The sequence below is a fragment of the Cervus canadensis genome, chromosome 21 (genome assembly GCF_019320065.1).
Source record: "Cervus canadensis isolate Bull #8, Minnesota chromosome 21, ASM1932006v1, whole genome shotgun sequence".
NCBI classification, from domain to species: Eukaryota; Metazoa; Chordata; class Mammalia; order Artiodactyla; family Cervidae; genus Cervus; species Cervus canadensis.
This window is the reverse complement of record NC_057406.1, coordinates 33,760,271-33,777,358: the sequence shown is the minus strand read 5'-3', so window position 1 is coordinate 33,777,358 and position 17,088 is coordinate 33,760,271. Positions and strand designations below refer to the sequence as shown.

At 36.2% G+C, this 17,088-nt stretch overlaps 1 protein-coding gene and 1 non-coding gene across 5 annotated transcripts in view; both read right to left on the bottom strand.

The window, feature by feature from the left end:
- The window catches only part of IRAG2 (inositol 1,4,5-triphosphate receptor associated 2), a 96,246-nt gene that overhangs the window by 791 nt on the left and 78,367 nt on the right, over positions 1-17,088 (bottom strand). For all 4 annotated transcript variants that reach the window (XM_043441320.1, XM_043441321.1, XM_043441324.1 and 1 more), the window contains 7 exons: positions 14,849-14,983; positions 6,539-6,686; positions 5,582-5,625; positions 3,722-3,784; positions 3,569-3,618; positions 3,170-3,271; positions 1,133-1,240 (listed from right to left, as the gene is read on the bottom strand). In XM_043441320.1, the coding sequence (XP_043297255.1) occupies positions 1,133-1,240; positions 3,170-3,271; positions 3,569-3,618; positions 3,722-3,784; positions 5,582-5,625; positions 6,539-6,686; positions 14,849-14,983 (650 nt within the window). The remainder of the gene's footprint in view (positions 1-1,132; positions 1,241-3,169; positions 3,272-3,568; positions 3,619-3,721; positions 3,785-5,581; positions 5,626-6,538; positions 6,687-14,848; positions 14,984-17,088) is intronic.
- On the bottom strand, positions 11,765-11,836 carry TRNAY-GUA. Its single transcript has one exon. It is a non-coding gene; the product is annotated as a tRNA-Tyr (tRNA).

Genomic DNA, 17,088 nt, shown 5'->3' with positions numbered 1-17,088 from the left:
TGGCAAGCATATTCTTTACCACTGACACCCCCTTGTAATAAGCTACACAATGTCATCTGTTGTCTTGGGCTTGACCACAATCTGCTCCCTGTTATCCCTTATAATTTTTTAGAATTGAAGAAATGAGGTGCTAGGATAAATCTGAAAATTATGTGACTTAGGCATTATTTAACTCCTAACAAGTACATTTGAGTACTAATTTCATTCTTTAAGTCAAGTAAGGCAATTTATATTCCTAGAGTAGAAACAACAATGTTATTTATCGGGTTGAGCACGATTTATGTGTATGTACTTATAAGCATGTCACTTATTCCTCTTCATACCCTGGACTTTTGGTGTACTGAAATGTAAACTCTTCCTTTTAGAAACATCCACCAAAAAACCTTACTACAGCATCATATAAGTCTTTGAAAATAGTTAACTATGTGTTAGGTAGTGTACTAAGCATTTTACATGTGCTAATTTTCATTTAATCATGATAGCAAAACAATGACATAAGTACTATTATCATTCCTGCTTTATAGATGAAGAAGCTGATGGTCAAAAACGGATGAACTTGCCCAGGTCACACAGCTAGTTAGGGAGCTATTTCGGTCATCTGGTCCCAAGGCCAAGTTCTTTACACTGTGAACTCCCCTGCCTCCTGTAGCTCATAGGTTCAGGAATAATTCTTGTAGACTATATGGAGTTTGTTATTATTCATCTTAAATTTAACATTTTCAAAGATCTTTTAGTAAAGTAATTTGATTAAGATTGATGCTGCTAGACTTCCCTGGTGGGCCAGTGGTAAAGAATCCACCTGCCAATGCAGGGACACGGACTCGATCCCTGGTCCAGGAAGATCCCACATGCCATGGAGCAACAAAGAACCACAACTACTGAGCCTGTGTACTTAGAGGCCGTGTTCCACAGCGAGAGAACCACTGCAATGAGAAGCGTGTGCAATGCAATGGAAAGTGGCCCCAACGGCCACAGCTACAGAAAGCCTCCACACAGCGATGAACACCCAGTGCAACCAAAAATAAATAAATTTTTAAGAGGCAAAAATAATGAAAAAGATGAATCCTTCTAACCCTGCCTTACCTTTCCCCATTCCACCAAAATGATATCATTTAGCAAGTAAATAACTTACATTGAAGAGACATTCCATTTTGATGGATTAGTTTTCTTTTCAGAAAGACTTGACTTTCTTGTCTTTTCTACTGTTTCTTCTTCAGGTGGTTCTAAGTCATCTTTAGTTCTGTAAATAAGCATTGTTTCTAAGTATTAAAGTATGGATAATGTTCTATAATTATTTACAAAGTATTGCTAAGTTTTACTGTATTTTGTAAGGAAGCTTGCAGATATTTATTTTGCTTTAGAAAGATTTGATAAATACCTAATTCTAAAAGTCAAATCACCAACTTTATATTTTTAATCATTTATAGGAATTTAAATTTTTTAAGTAACTTTGTATTTAGAAAAATAGCAAATGTTTGTTGTAGAAAGTTTGGGTGCTAGCCAAAGAATAAATTAAAAGGAGAGATTTACAAAGAACATGTGTAAGTTAGTCAGTGTTCACCACTTGTAATTAACCAGTGTTATTACTGTGATTTTCCATCTTTGCATGTGCATGCGTGTGTGTGTGTATGTATAAGTAACTACACCTTAAAAAACAAATGTGGATGCCATTATTTCTTCTTCTGTGAATTTTTCATTCAACATACAGTAAAATTTTTCTCAGTAAGTATTCTTTTATCACATTTTTTTAACATTGTGTATTAACAATTAATTAAAATTAATCTTTTCTCTGTTGGTTTTTTGAGCAACACTAAATTGGAATAGCATTAAAGTGTCACTTCTTTCTTTAAAAAACCTTCATAATTTAAAAAGTGTTTATGAAGATAGGTTTGGTATAAAACTACTTAAAATCAATAGTATTCAATGAACTGGGAAGTTGCAATTGGGTTGACTGTATTGAAATCATATTATTTAAAGAGGAATCCTTTGCCTGAAAAAAACTTAACTGTTTCATTGTTCATGTTCCATGTTTCAGGACCACTCATGAGTCCCTAGTTAGATTTGAATTTTGAAATCCCAAGTTTGTTATCCCCCGCAGTGGCCAAAATGAACTGCATGTCAAAGTTTTTGTTTTTCAGTCAGACATTTATGGGGAATGCCTGTTGTAGATTTTAGTTCGGTTTTTAAAGAACACAAGACCCCCAGCCCAGAATTCCTACAGGATTCTCAAGGTTTCAGTTTTTGTTTGCAAAAAATTCTCAGTAGAAATCATGCCATACAAACAAAAATGTTAAAAGAGATAATTTTTTTCAAGGAAACTCTTGATTTTTTTAAAATCCAGATCAGAAAATAGCCATTATGTTAACTCTAAATCTTTAATAAAAGGGAATTCAATCCATGCAATTAGGCTTCCACAATTGTTTAAGGGAGAAAAAAGGGCTTTGAGGGTAGGAACGATGTCTTTTTCTTCATATCCCTTAAACTTGAGCGTAGTGTGCCTAACATAATAAGCATGCAAGGAATGTGTATACAATCAACATAAAATCATTTCATTAAGATCTTTACAGATGAGGAAACTGAGACCAAATGTCACCAAGGATTTTAGAGGCAGCATTTCTTCATGTTCCTCCCTCTTACATTCTACCTTTCACTATAGAAGTATGTTTTATTTGTTTCACTTGCTAAATATAGAGATAGCAATGTAGAGTTTTGTTTTTCCTACTCTTCATTTACCTAAAGAGAAGACAGATGTATATGTAATGCACATATATTACATATGTGCCTATAGGATATATATAAATATAAACATATACATATATGTCTATATGTACACACACATTGTATATAATTCATTTAAGTTGATGAACATTTTATTTCTATGGCTCTCTATGAACCTTTCCCCCTGATGACACTATACCTATATAGGAAAAAGATTATCTTCACAAATCTGGCAAATTTCAGGTTCTTTTCTAACTTAAGACCTCACAGCTTGCAGTACTGAGTGAATGTACTCATAAGTAACATTTACATAGTGCTTTATTTTCATAAAAGTCTTATACAATGAATGGTCTTTTTGATGCTGCAGCAGTGAACTCCACAGAATAAAAGTGATGCCCACTATTTATTCCCCAGTCACATCAGGTTAATAAACACATCAAACTTCACCTACTTTAGTTCACACTTTTCTTCTTCAGCATCTGCCCAGGAATAGGTGCTAATAAATCGATGTAATGAGGGACGGTGTTCACTCTGCTTTGACCCCAAAATACGCCTAAATAAAGATGATTATAGCCACTTATCAAATCAAATACTTGTGTAGCCATTACCAATTTATTTCCCACTACCTAAATCAATACAGAAGCAATATGTTCTTATTTTTTCTTTAGCATATTCATGTAATGCTTATCTCATAAGAAAACAATTTCATGATCATATGCCAATTTTTATAACTATTCTGCATATACTCCATACAAAACAAATGTTACTATATGGCTTATTTCAAACATTTACTTTAGCCAAGTTATAAAATAATAAGGTTCCCAAAGAGGCATCATAAAATTATACTTACCAACTGCTTGACCTCCTACTGAATCGGTCATTATTTTCCATCCCAGCCAACTTTAAAGTTCAGACATTAAGAAAATAATAAAATACAAATTTAGTGAAGTTTTTTTTGGTGATATGAAAATTAATTTGCTTCTGACTAAGAACACTTGCTTACCATTCCTGCATTTCCAATATTTCTGGGCAAAGAGGCAATGGTCACTCTTCGAAGAGAAGATGGCTACCCAAAGGGAGGAAATGTACATTTAGAAAATTCTCAATATCTTATCCTTGTATGAAACACTGATGGATATTCTTGTATGTACACATCCATGTACTTGACCATTGCTGAGTTAAACAGGAGACATATTTTCAAGGTTTTTGTTATGGCCAAATTTCCTTCCAGAAATATTCTGCCAATTTATATTCCACCTTCTCCAACACTGGATAATTTTTGCCATCCAAGTAAGGAATACAAGGTTTTCTGTTTAGGTTTATAGTAACACTGAACACTGTTTTTCTATGTTGAACAACTATGTATCTGATCTGAGAACCACCTGTTTATGATTTTTGCCCATATTTATTTTGCTAAAGATACTTCTTGGCAAAAAACTTTTTTTATTGTTAATGCAGCCAAATCTTTTCATCTTTTCCTCACTTTTGCTGCCATTTCTTTTATGCTTGGAAAATTTTCCCCAAATCAAGAGGAGATAAATATGCTTCTATTTAAGAGCTTTCTTTTCTCATGGCTTCATTTTTTTCCATTTAACACATGACATTTTAATGAATGGATGTTGTTTATACCTTAGCCTTGAGATTTATACAGGAAAATGTTATGTCATATTTTATGGCTCTTAAAGTTGAAATAAGTGGGACTACAGGAAATAAAAATATGCTGAATGTAGGAAATAAATGAGAATTTTTATGTGAATTCTTTTCTTAAACCATCATCCCTAATTTAATTTTATAGGTTAGCTGAACATCAAGCAAATCAAATTGTGGTCCAGGAATCTGGATTCTAATCATGGTTCTATCACTACAGGATCATAACTAAACATATAATTTCTGTGAAAGTGATTTTGTTCCTCTGTGAATAAGATCAATTTAGAGGGAATGATTTTTAAACTCACTTGTTCAAAAATTCTGTGAAAACCTGATTTTTAAATGGACAAAAACTGCTGGTTGACTTTCAATAGCCAATTTTCCAACCCACCCCCCCTCCTTTTTTTAGTAACAGACCTCTTGATTTTCAGTTACATATACAGCCTCCAGAATATAAACTCTATTTTCATCTTGTTTCCAAGCAAAAATGAAAAAGGAAATGTTATCTGGGACTTCTAGGGAGTGTCTTCAGAGAGAGAGAACACCTGTTTCTCTTGCTCTTTTTTCCTGGAATATGGCTCAACATATTTAGTAATGACCAAGACTTGGTACTCAGAACTGCCAAAGCTGACCATGACGTGGAAGCAAAGCTCTGAGGGTGATGATTCAGTAAGAGAGAAGGCGACTGGGCCCTAGAGATTTTGTGAAGCTGCTCTGCCACTTTTAGACTGCTTATTCCCAATTCTGGTTTCACATGAAAGAGAAACTATTGTTACACTGACTTTCTTCTCACTGCAGGCAAACTTAGTGCCTATGCATGCTCAGTCGTGTCTGACTCTTTGCAACCTTATGGACTGTAGCCCACCGGGCTCCTCTGTCCATGGAATTTTCTAGGCAAGAATACTGGAGTGGGTTGCCATTTTCCTCCTCCAGGGGATCTTTCAGGGATGGAACTGGTGTCTTTTGAGTCTCCTGCAGTGGCAGGTGGGTTCTTTACTAAGTGCACCACCTGGGAAGCCTTGTTACATACAAATATTGCAAGAAGTATAAAAGCATATATATATATAAACATAAACACACATGCATATAACATATATGACTTAAAATCATTGTTGCTTTATGATTTACATTTAAAGCCATGTTACTTCAAAACATATTTTAAAATCATCTCATCTGTAACATGTGATAGACATTTGTTAAGTGAATTGGTAATTACCTTAGAGTTTACAGAAGAAGAACGTTTTTTAGTTTGGCAGTCATCTGAAAGGGAAAACACATTTGCATATTTTTTAAATTAACATATGCAATTTAACATAATGGTCTTAATTCTTTATAAGGAAAAGTAATAGTCAGAAATTATTTAAGACCCTAGTGACTACTGAACAATGAAAATGTCTAGTTGTCATTTATTTGATGATTCAAAACAATATCTGAAGAAATGAGATCCAGTCCTCTGTGTCACTGCCACTGTCCACAATGCCACAATCTGCCCAGGACAGATGGGGCACAAAGTGAATGTATGCTGAATAAATGAGCTCAAAATTACAGATCAGAAGATCATCAAACATTGTTACTTTTACAAAAGAGAGAACAGATCATTAAAATGAATATTCTGCTTGTGAACATTTGTATTATCTATTTAAAATAAAACTATTACAAGGTATATATAGCCCTTCTGTTGAGATACTTTCCCCATGGTCTCAGTAGTCTCACTATTTTCCAAGACACTCATCAGCTTGTTCTGCCATGGTCATTCCTTCTTCGAGGGATACAAAACCACTGTTAATGAAAGTGCTTCATTGATACTATGGTGCCTTGTTTTATGTATGGCAAAGGAGCCAGTTCCTAAGTAGGACAGCACTGGGGTTAACTCAATGAATTGGATTAAATATACTCTCTCATATCAACAATTTAATGAATTTTTGGTGTCTACCATAAAATACTTGTCTCCTAATTTGTATGCTGACATCTTACTTTGGGCTATATAAATAACAGGAATGAGTTACTTCTTATATTATTTTATATATTGTACCCTTTTTATATTCTTCTAATACAACCTTAACATAAAGGGTGTTGTACTAAAGACAGTGTATAATAAGAATTAGTAAGAGAGAATGAAAGAGGAGAATGTTAGAAAAATGTAACTGATACTATTATCTTAAACTTTTATTACCTTCATCTTCAAGAGGGTTAAAAGACCTTTCATTTTGCAAAAGAACCTGTTTCAGTTCTTCTAATTCAGCATGCTCTTTTGCATACATCCTCTTCAGATTTTCTACATGCTGAATCATCACTTCAACCGCTTTACTAACCCGGCTTTCCTAGCAGGAAAAAAACAAAACCAAATTTACATTGAAAATACTATCCTTAACACCCAGTTAAAAGATACATCCACTTATCTTCATCTCAGACATAAATCCCACTAAAGTGATGATAAAAGTTTTTTTGCTGTTGTGTTTTAAAGGCATGAGTATAAAAGGGTAAGGGCTTCCCAGGTGTTGCTAGTGGTAAAGAACCGGCCTGCCAATGCAGGAGACATAAAGAGATTCAGGTTCGATCCCTGGGTCAGGAAGGTCCCCTGGAGGAGGACACAACAACCCACTCCAGTATTCTTGCCTGGAGAATCCCTTGGACAGAGGAACCTGGTGGGCCACAGTCCATAGGGTCGCAAAGAGTTAGACATGACTGAGCAACTTAGCAGGCAGGCATACAAGGGTAATCAGAATGGAAGAGGACAGAAGAGCAACCAAATTCTGAACACTTGCCAAGTCGACAGACTAGTGGTAAATGACAAAGACCTGAAAAGTCAAACCCTAAAAAAAAAAAGTAAGAAAAGTCTGGAAGAAACCTGGGTTGAATCACAGAAATCCACAAATGCCCAAGAAGTAGTGGTATGTCTGGAATTAAGCTTGGAGGTAACACACACACAGAGTTGAAAATCTGTATTAAAAACAATTAGATCCACAGATACCCTCCATTACTCAGGTCAGCTGAGTCCCTCTACCATTTTGGGGAAAGACTAAAAATGGTGGATAACTGGAGAGATTTGAACAGAGGGTCTGTGGATTGAGCAGTAACAGTTGATGGTGAATGGATCCTACAGAAAAAAATAGATTTAAGCAAAAGTCTATTGTTGGTGGTCAGTCCCTAAGTCATGTCTGACTCTTTGTGACTCCATGGACTGCAGCATGCCAGGTTCCTCTGTCCTCTACTATCTCCCAGAGTTTGCTCAAATTCATGTCCACTGAGTTGGTGATGCTATCGAACCATCTCATTCTCTGTCGCCTCCTTCTCCTCCTGCCCTCAATCTTTGCCATCATCTGGGTCTTTTCCAATGAGTCAGCTTTGCATCAGGTGACCAAAGTATTGGAGCTTCAGCATCAGTTCCTCCAGTGAATATTCAGGGCTGATTTCCTTTAGGATTGACTGGTTTGATCTCCTTGCTGTCCAAGGGACTCTCAAGAGTCTTCTTCAGCACCACAGTTTGAAAGTATCAATTCTTCAGCACTCAGCCTTATTTATGGTCCAATTCTCACATCCACATGTGACTACTGGAAAAACCATAGCTTTGACTATATGGACCCTGGTCACCAAAGGGATGTCTGCTTTTTTGTATACTATCTAAGTTTGTCATAGCTTTTCTTCCAATGAGCAAGTGTCTTAATTACATGGCTACAGTCACTGTCAGCAGTGATTTTGAAGCCCAGGAAAATAAATTCTATCTCTGCTTCCACTTTTTCCCCATCTATTTGCTATGGACCAGATGCCATGATTTTAGTTTTTTTCAGGTTGAGTTTCAAGTAAAGCCTTTTCACTCTCCTCTTTAACCCTCAGCAAGCAGCTCTTTAGTTCCTCTTCACCTTTTGCCATTAGAGTGGTATCATCTGCATAGGTTGTTGATATTTCTCCTGGCAATCTTGATTCCAGCTTGTGACTCATCCAGCCCAGCAACTTCACTTGATGTACTCTGCATATAAGTTAAATAAGCAGGGTGACAATAGCCTTGTCATACACCTTTCCTAATTTTGAACAGGTCAGTTGCTCCATGTCCAGTTCTAACTGCCACTTCTTGACCTACATACAGGTTTCTCAGGAGATGGATAAGGTGATCTGGTACTCTCGTGTCTTTAAGAATTTCCCACAGTTTGTTGTAATCCACAACAACAAAGGCTTTAGCATAGTCAGTGAAGCAGAAGTAGATGCTTTTATGGAATTCCCTTACTTTCTGCCTGATCCAATGAATGTCAGCAATTTGATCTCTGGTTCCTCTGCCTTTTCTAACCCAGCTTGTACAACTGGAAGTTCTCCTTCACATACTGCTGAAACTGAACTTGAAGGATTTTGAGTATAATCTTGTTAGCATGTGAAAGGAGCACAATTGTACAATAGTTTGAACATTCTTTGGCATTGCCCTTCTTTGGGATTGGAACGAAAACTGACCTTTTCCACTCCTGTGGCTGTTGCTGATACATGTTGAATATTAAGATACAAAACCTTATTCTTCTTCTAACTACCAAACACTGGTAGCCAGGATTATACTCTGAAGATAGGCAGTTGGAATTTTCTTTGAGGAATCTTAACACTGCAGGATGAAAGTCTTAAAAAACTATTGGCATTAAGAGGATGCTGGTGAAACCTCCTAGCTTGTGTGAAACTCAGAGCCAGGAAAAAGCTTCCCTGTCTAACACATTCTGAGTTCCCAATCAGTTAATGGGACTAGTTAATGGGCCATCACTAGTCAGAGGCAAGTCTCTAACACGAGAAAAGAAAATAAAAATACAGAGGGAAAAAACAAGCTGAAAGAAATAAACTATAGAAAAATGAAAACTTCAAGGAAGCTATCAATATCTTCAAAGAAGAATAAGCATTACATTTGTGAAATGGGAACAAGATATTAAAAAGTTAGGATCTGAGAATTTTAAAAGTCTGGAAGTTAGAAATATAACAAAAATACATAACTCAAGAGAAGAGTCTCAAGATAAAGTTGAGGAAACTTCTCTGAAACTAGAGCAAAAAGACTAAAAGGTAGAAAAGAGAAGAGAAAGGACCAGTTCAGGAGATCCAACAGCCAAAAAACAGGAATGCAAGTATAGAAAATGTAGAAAAAGTCCACAAGGTGTAGAAAAGGAAATAGTTCAAGAAAATTTCTGAACTCAAGGAATAACTTGTCAATTTATGTCCACTCAGGACCTAAAATAGTGGTTGAAAATAAACCCATGCCAGGGAAGGACAGTAGGGGTAAGAGAATATTCTAAAAGCTTCTAAAAAGTAAAAATATGTTGTAAACAAAAGCTCAGGAGTCAGAATGGCATAAAAATTTGATACCAACACCAGAAGCTAAGAAGAAAATGAGGCAGTACAAGAAAAATACTAAAGGAAATGATTTCTAATCTAAAATCCTTTACCCAGTTTGTGTAAAGATGCATAAGAATAAAGACTTGAATTTTCAGTTATATAACATCTCAAAAAGTTTACCTTCGAGGCATTCTTTTCTTGGAAAGTTACTCGGTGAGATGTTCCATCAAAATAAAGAAAAATAAATAAACCAGCAAAGAAGCAGGCATGGGATTCAGGAGATGGAGTTTAACTCAAGAGAGAAGTGAAAGAAATCTTCATTTAAGAATTTGCTTCCCACGTGGTGTGGTGGTAAAGAATTTCTGCCTGCCAGTGCAGGAGATGCAAGAGATGCAGGTTTTATCCCTGGCTCAGGAAGATTCCCTGGAGTAGGAAATAGCAACCCACTCCAGTATTCTCAACAGGAAAATTCCATGGACAGAGGAGCATAGTGGGCTACAGTCCACAGGGCCGCAAAGAGTCGGACACGACTGAGCACACACACACACACACACACACACCAGTTGAGACTGACAGGTCAAAAGTCTCTGGAAGCAACAACTCAAAGAAAAAATTGACAGAATACCTGATGAATGTGTATCTATTGTGAAATCTAGACTCCATGGAGAGGTTAAGAATAAATTAGAGATAAGTAAATAGAAAACTAAGCATAACAATCATGGCAAAGTAAAATTATTAACTCCAAAAAGAACATAAACATTGTGCAAAGGAGGAAAAGTCATCGTAAAAGAATACTTGTATCTGCTATGAATAGAACTTACATGGGCATAATAATATTTACAGATAATACAGATCTAATATTATTTATCTACTTTAAAAAAATTAAAATTGTTTATATTATGATAATTTCCAGGACACAAAAAGTACACAATAAATCCACATATATCCATCAATCAGTTTCAAGAATTGTCAACATTTTGGCATATAAGTTTCATCTCAAAGTTTGAATGCTGTTTTTTTAAGTACAGGTGACAGACATCATATTATTTAACTCTTAAACATTTTAATACATATCTAAAAAATGGGAGTATATTTCCTTAAATAATAATACCATGATCACATCTAACAACATAAACAGAAACACCTTAACATCATCTAATTCATATTCAAATTTCCCCAGCTGTCTCAAAAACATCTATTTACAGTTTTATTTGAACTGGAACCTGAAAAAATATATACTTATTGTATTTTTTTATACTATGATTCAGAATATAAAATTTACTTTTTTAAAGTGAACAATTTAGTGACAAAAATTTAGTACATTCACAATGTTATACAAACATCACTTCTATCTAGTCCCAAAACATTTTCATCATCCCAAAATAAAACCCCATACTTATGAAGCAGTTACTTCCTACTCATCTCCTTCCCCTAGAAGCTAGCAAACACCAATCTTCTACCTTTCCCTAAAGATTTATCCACTCTAGATACTATATATAAACACAATCACACAACATGTGACCCTTGTGTCTAGCATCTATAGTTTGCATAAGATTTTCCAGATTCAGCTACATTGTAGCATGTATCAACACTTCATTCCTTTTAGTGGCTAAATATTAGAATAATAATACAACAATACTGCAGAAACCAACACAACGTTGTAAAGCAATTTTCTTCCAATGAAAAAAAAATATTGTAATTTCTCCACATCCTTGTCAATGCTAGTTATTTTCCTTCTTCCTTCCTTTCTTTATCCTTTATTATAGCTATACTAGTGGGTATGAAGTGGTGTATCATTATGGTTTTGATTTTCAATTCGCTAACAATTAAGCATCTTCTCATGGGCTTATTGGCCATTTGTATAACTTCTTTAGGGAAATGTCTATTCAAGTCTTATTTGCATTTTTAATTGGATTGCTTATCTTTCTGTTGTTAAGTTGGAAGCATTCTTTACATATTCTGGATGCATGTGCATGTATGCGCAGTCTCAGTCAGGTACAGCTCTTTGCGTCCCCATGGACTGTAGCCTACCAGGCTCTTCTGTTCATGACATTTTCCAGGCCAGAATACTGGAGTGGATAGCCTTTCCCTTCTCCAGGGTATCTTCCCAACCTGGGGATCGAACCCAGGTCTCCCGCATTACAGGCGGATTCTTTACCAGCTGAGCCACAAGGGAAGTCCAAGAATACTGGAGTGGGTAGCTTATCCCTTCTCTAGCAGATCTTCCCAACCCAGGAATTAAACGAGGGTCTTCTGCGTCGCAGGCAGATTCTTTGCCAACTGAGCTATCAGGGAAGCCCATATTCTAGAAACTAGAGCCTTATTAGGTATATGATCTTCAAATATTTTCTTCCCTTCCATCAGCAGTTTCTTTTTGGACATGTTAAGCTTAAGTTGTCTATCAAACTTCCAAGTGGAAGTGCTATGTTGACAGTAGCAGATTCTAGTCCAAAACTCATGGCAGATATTTAGGATAAGTGTGTGAATTGGGGAGTCATCAGTTGACTAGATGGGATAGTACCGGGATTGAGTGATGATGGAGATCAGACATGCAAAGGTAAAGCCGAGGGGTCCATCAAGATTAATAAGGCTGGGAGAAAGGGTGGGACCCATAAAGGAGCCTGGAAGCGTCCATGATGATTCACGATATGGAGAAAAAAACCAGGGGATTGGGTACCTGGAAGCCAAATGTCAAGAGTGTTCCCAGGAGGAGGAAGAGCTTAGCCATGTTGAATATAGCAGACAGGCTAAGAAAAAAGAGTAGGTTAAGGCTGACTAGAGTAAATTTCAGAGATGAAGGGAGGAGAGAAATTGGAAACAGTAAGTTCAGTTCTATTGAGGACATTTGCTAAAAATGGGAACAGAGAAACAGGGTGATAACCAAAGGAGAAAGTAAAAGACTTTTTGTGTTTGCTTTGTGTTATTTTTCCTGTCTTATAAACAAAGTAATTAAGTATTTGTGTGCTGGTGAGAATGATTCAATAGAGTGGGAAAAAACTGAAGAGGAAAGACTGCTGGGAGAATTGTGGCCCAGATTCTTAGCAAACTGAAAGGGATGGGCTCTTGCATAGAGGTGGGATGGTTAGCCTTGGATAGGAGCAGAGAAAACTCATCTTTGGTACTAGGAAGGAAGGCAATGTTGAGTGTTTAGATGCTTGTAGGTTCAAAGCTTTTGGTGGATTCCTTCTGACTACCTCAAATTTCCTATTGAATTAGGAAGCAAAGTCATCATTTGACAGAGAAGAGAGGAGAGGACAGGATAGGGGTTTCAGGGGAAAGGGAAAGTATGAAATTGATATATAGAAGAGAAGCAGGGTGAATGATGAGAAGCCTCAAGGACCACTCAAGATTTGTGATGAATTTCAAGAGAACTCAGTCAGCATAAGGGTGTGAGGTTTTCCAGCTATGCAGGCATGAGCAGGTAAAGAAGTATATTAAACAAGATTGTAGATTTTCTAAATGAATAAAATGAGAGAGGTAAAAGTGTTGAGAGTTCATGCAAGAGAGTGAATATAGTGTTTGACTATGGAATTTAAGCTTGGTCAGGAAAGAAGAGAGATCAACAATAAAGTGAAAGACACTTTAGGTGTGAGGGAGCAGAGATTTATAAAAGAACTAAATATTCATCTTCCTAGTAGGTGCCTGGAGCCGGCACACGAGATCCCACTCATGACAAGGTCATGAGGGAGAAAACCTGACAGGCAAGGCGGATCAGGTTTTCAGGGATTCCGAAAAGCTGCCCCCGGCACTCACCTTAAAGATGATATCTGTCTTTCTGATGCTTGCTTCAATAGACTACTCCCTAATTTCTGTGACACAGGCAGAAGGCCTTCCCCGATCTCTTTCCAAATAAGAATCAATTTAGAACTTTAATCAATAAGTTTCCCGGGTGGTGGTGTTTTATGAGATTATCCAGGGTGAAAGGAGTGTTTTAATTTAAACTCCTTTGCTGGTATTTTAGTTTGGCAAATGCGTTTATGCCCTTGGTACTAATATGCATGATTGCTTATAATACCCTAATCATAAAATAACATAAAGAACCTGATCATATAAAGGCCCTAATAGATATAGAGCCCTTTGGGGGGTGAGGAAGCCCTATTAGAAAACACAAGAAAAATTATTCTAAAAGTAGCTATTGGGTTAACATTTGCTTGCTGTGTTTTTGCTCTTAATGTGCTAAGGTTGTGTTATAGAAACCATTGTTAATATAGTTATAGATCTAAAAAAATAAGAGCTTAGCCCTAGTGTGGTAACAATGAGATGGTTGTTAATTGTCACCCAAGAGTGCTAGGCAGAGGCTGCCTCACCAAAGTCACAGAGTCAGTGTGGGGTAAACTTCTTAGATAAACTCAACTGACAACTTCTGCAGAAAGATTAATTTTTATGTTAACAAGGTTATACTTCTACTCTGTACTGTTGCCCTATGAGACTGCTACCTTTCAGTTAAGGTCACCACAGAAACGGAAAATAGGTTTACATTCACCTGACCTGCATAAAATGTTAATAGGCCCCAAGGCCAGAAGATAATGTACAAGACCCTCATAAACAAAGAAGTATGCAGAAAACACCCTGGTTTCGTGAAGAACAAGCTGATGTAATGTTAAACTATCCTCCCCTCAGAAATGTACTAAGTCAGGGTATAAAAGCTACGATAAAAAATAAAGCATTGCCAGACCCTTCCAGACTCTGCAAACACCCCCGTCTGGTCACTCTCTCTCGCTGTTCATCCTGAGACTTGGCCCTATCAAGGCTGGTCTCACGTGTCTTCTCTCGCCGACGCCGTTCATCCCGAGGGTGCCCCCTGGATCCTGCCGAGGCTGGACCCCGGCAGTAGGAAACAAATAAATATCTAAAACTGTAAATAAATCACTAAGTGATAGTGTAGACATATTATTTAGAGATATGAATATAACACATCAATTTAGGTATAGATTCAAAAACTTAAAATCTTCCCCAGAATTTCCCACAAAGAAATTTTGAAAAAAAAAAAAATCTACTTCTCTCTGAATAAGTATGAGAAGATCCATAAACAAGGATCTTTATTGCTGCACTGTCTAAAAGCACAAAATACCAAAAATATTCTCAAATGATCAAATAGAGTATTTTCCTAGAAATACAATCCATAATGTTACAGATAATAAATCCTTTCAGTAATTTCATCGTAACTAGAGAAATGGAGACAAATTACCTGATTAATGGCTCCCAACATCTCGGCCCTACTGGCCACTCGTGTTGTGCACTGGCTGAGGAACGTTATACTCTTCTCCAGCTTCTTAATGATTTCCTGGGCCTGGCTGTCATCTTCACAAAGAGATGTTAAAGACTGCACAGAAAGTAAAGTATTGGAAAGTATCAAACCCAAGTATTCAGCAAGTGATTCTAATACTGACTATGCTGTGAATGCAGATGACTCTATTATCTCTGTGGAAGGTGAAAAGCAGCAGTAAAGACAAATAATGAATGCTACTGAAATATTATGATCTTTGTTGGCGTTCATAAAATCTGTTATACAATTTTGATCTCCTCTACTTTAACTTCCCAAATTTGCCACTCCTTCATGTGTGTTTATATCTTTCTTCTACAATTAATGGGATGGGATATAATTAATTAGCAGTGGTAAAGAAATTATTTCTATAAACAAATGCACTATGTGAAGAACATAGTTTGAATTTTTAAGAAAAGTAGTAAAAATATACTCAAATTATATTTGACTCTGACCACTATATTTGCTCTTCCACTGATGACAAGGTGAGCCTAGGCTGGTTAGGTAAGTAGGCCTTTGTTGCCTTATGAATATTTATCTCAAACCTGTGCCATTGATCTAAGATGATGGCTTTCCTAAGGCTTTCCTGATGGAAAGCCATTTGTCTCACATCCATACTGGTCAAATCAATTAACAAATGAATATAATCTCTATCAAAATCGCAGTGGATATTTTTTTTTTTTGCAGAAACAGAAAAATTCATCCTGAAATCCATATGGCATCTCAAAGGACTCTGAAGAGCAAAACAGTTTTGAAAACAAAAGTACAAAGCTAAAGGTACCCCATGTCTTGGTTTCAAAGCACATTACAAAGTTATAGTAACCAAAACAGAATAGCAGGCCCAGAAATAAACCTACACATGGTCAAATGGTCATATGGTCAAATGATCTTTGACAAGGTTGCCAAGACTACAAAATGGAGAAAAAACAGTCTCTTTAATAAATGATACTGGAAAACTGCCAAACAGTAAAGTTGGACTCTTATTTTACACTATATACAAAAATCAATCCAAAATGGATTGAAGACCCCAAATTATATAACCCCAGAAGATAACTCTAGAAGAAAACTGTAGTGAAAAGCTTCCTGACAATGAAGTTGGCAATGATTTCTTGAATATGATACCAAAAGCATAGATGACAAAAGCAAAGTAGACAAAGAGCACTACATCAAACTTATGAACTTTTGTGCATCAAAGGACATAATCAACAGAATGAAGGGGCAACCCATGAAATGGGAGAAAATATTTGCAAATCATATCTATTACTTTAATTTTGGCAAAGGACTTGAATAGACATGCTCCAAATGATACACAAATGGCCAGTAAGCATATGAAAGATGCTTCAAATACTAATCATCAGTAATGCAAGTCAAAACCACAATGAGATATCACCTTGCACCTATTAGAAATCAGAAAATAACGTGTTGGCCAAGATATAGAGAAATTGGAACCTTGGTACATTGTTAGTAGGACTGTAAAATGGTGAAACCCCTGTGCAAAACAGTATGGTGGCTCCTCAAAAACTAAAGAAATAGAACTCTATATAATCCAGCAATCCAACATCTGGGCATATTTCTAAAGGAATTGAAAGCAGGGTCTTGAAGACATATTTGCACACCAATATTCACAGCAAAAATGTTCAATGTTCACAACAGTCAAGAGGTGGAAGCAACTCAAATGTCCATCAATAAACAAATGGATAAAAAAAATGTGGTCTATGCAGACAATGGAATATTTTATTCAGCCTTAAAGGAAGGAAATCCTGCCACATGCTACAACATGGATGAACTCTGAGGACATTATGCTAAGAAAAATAAGCCAGTTACAAAAAGACAAATACTGTATGATTCCACTTACATGAGCTATCTAAAGTAGTCAGATTCACAGAAACAGAAAATAGAATGGTCATTACCAGGGGCTGAGAGAAGGGGAAAGGGGGTATGGTTTAATGGACATAGAGTTTCAGTAAGTAAGATGAGAAAGTTCTGAAGCTCTGTTTCATAACAATGTGAATATACTCAACATTACTAATGTACACTTAAAATGATTATTATGATAAATTTTACATTATGTGTTTTTAAAACCAGAGTAAAAACAGAACATGGTTTCTTTATTTTTATTTTGTTTCAAAAATTAGCCATTTTAATTTTCCAACCCATCTGTTTAT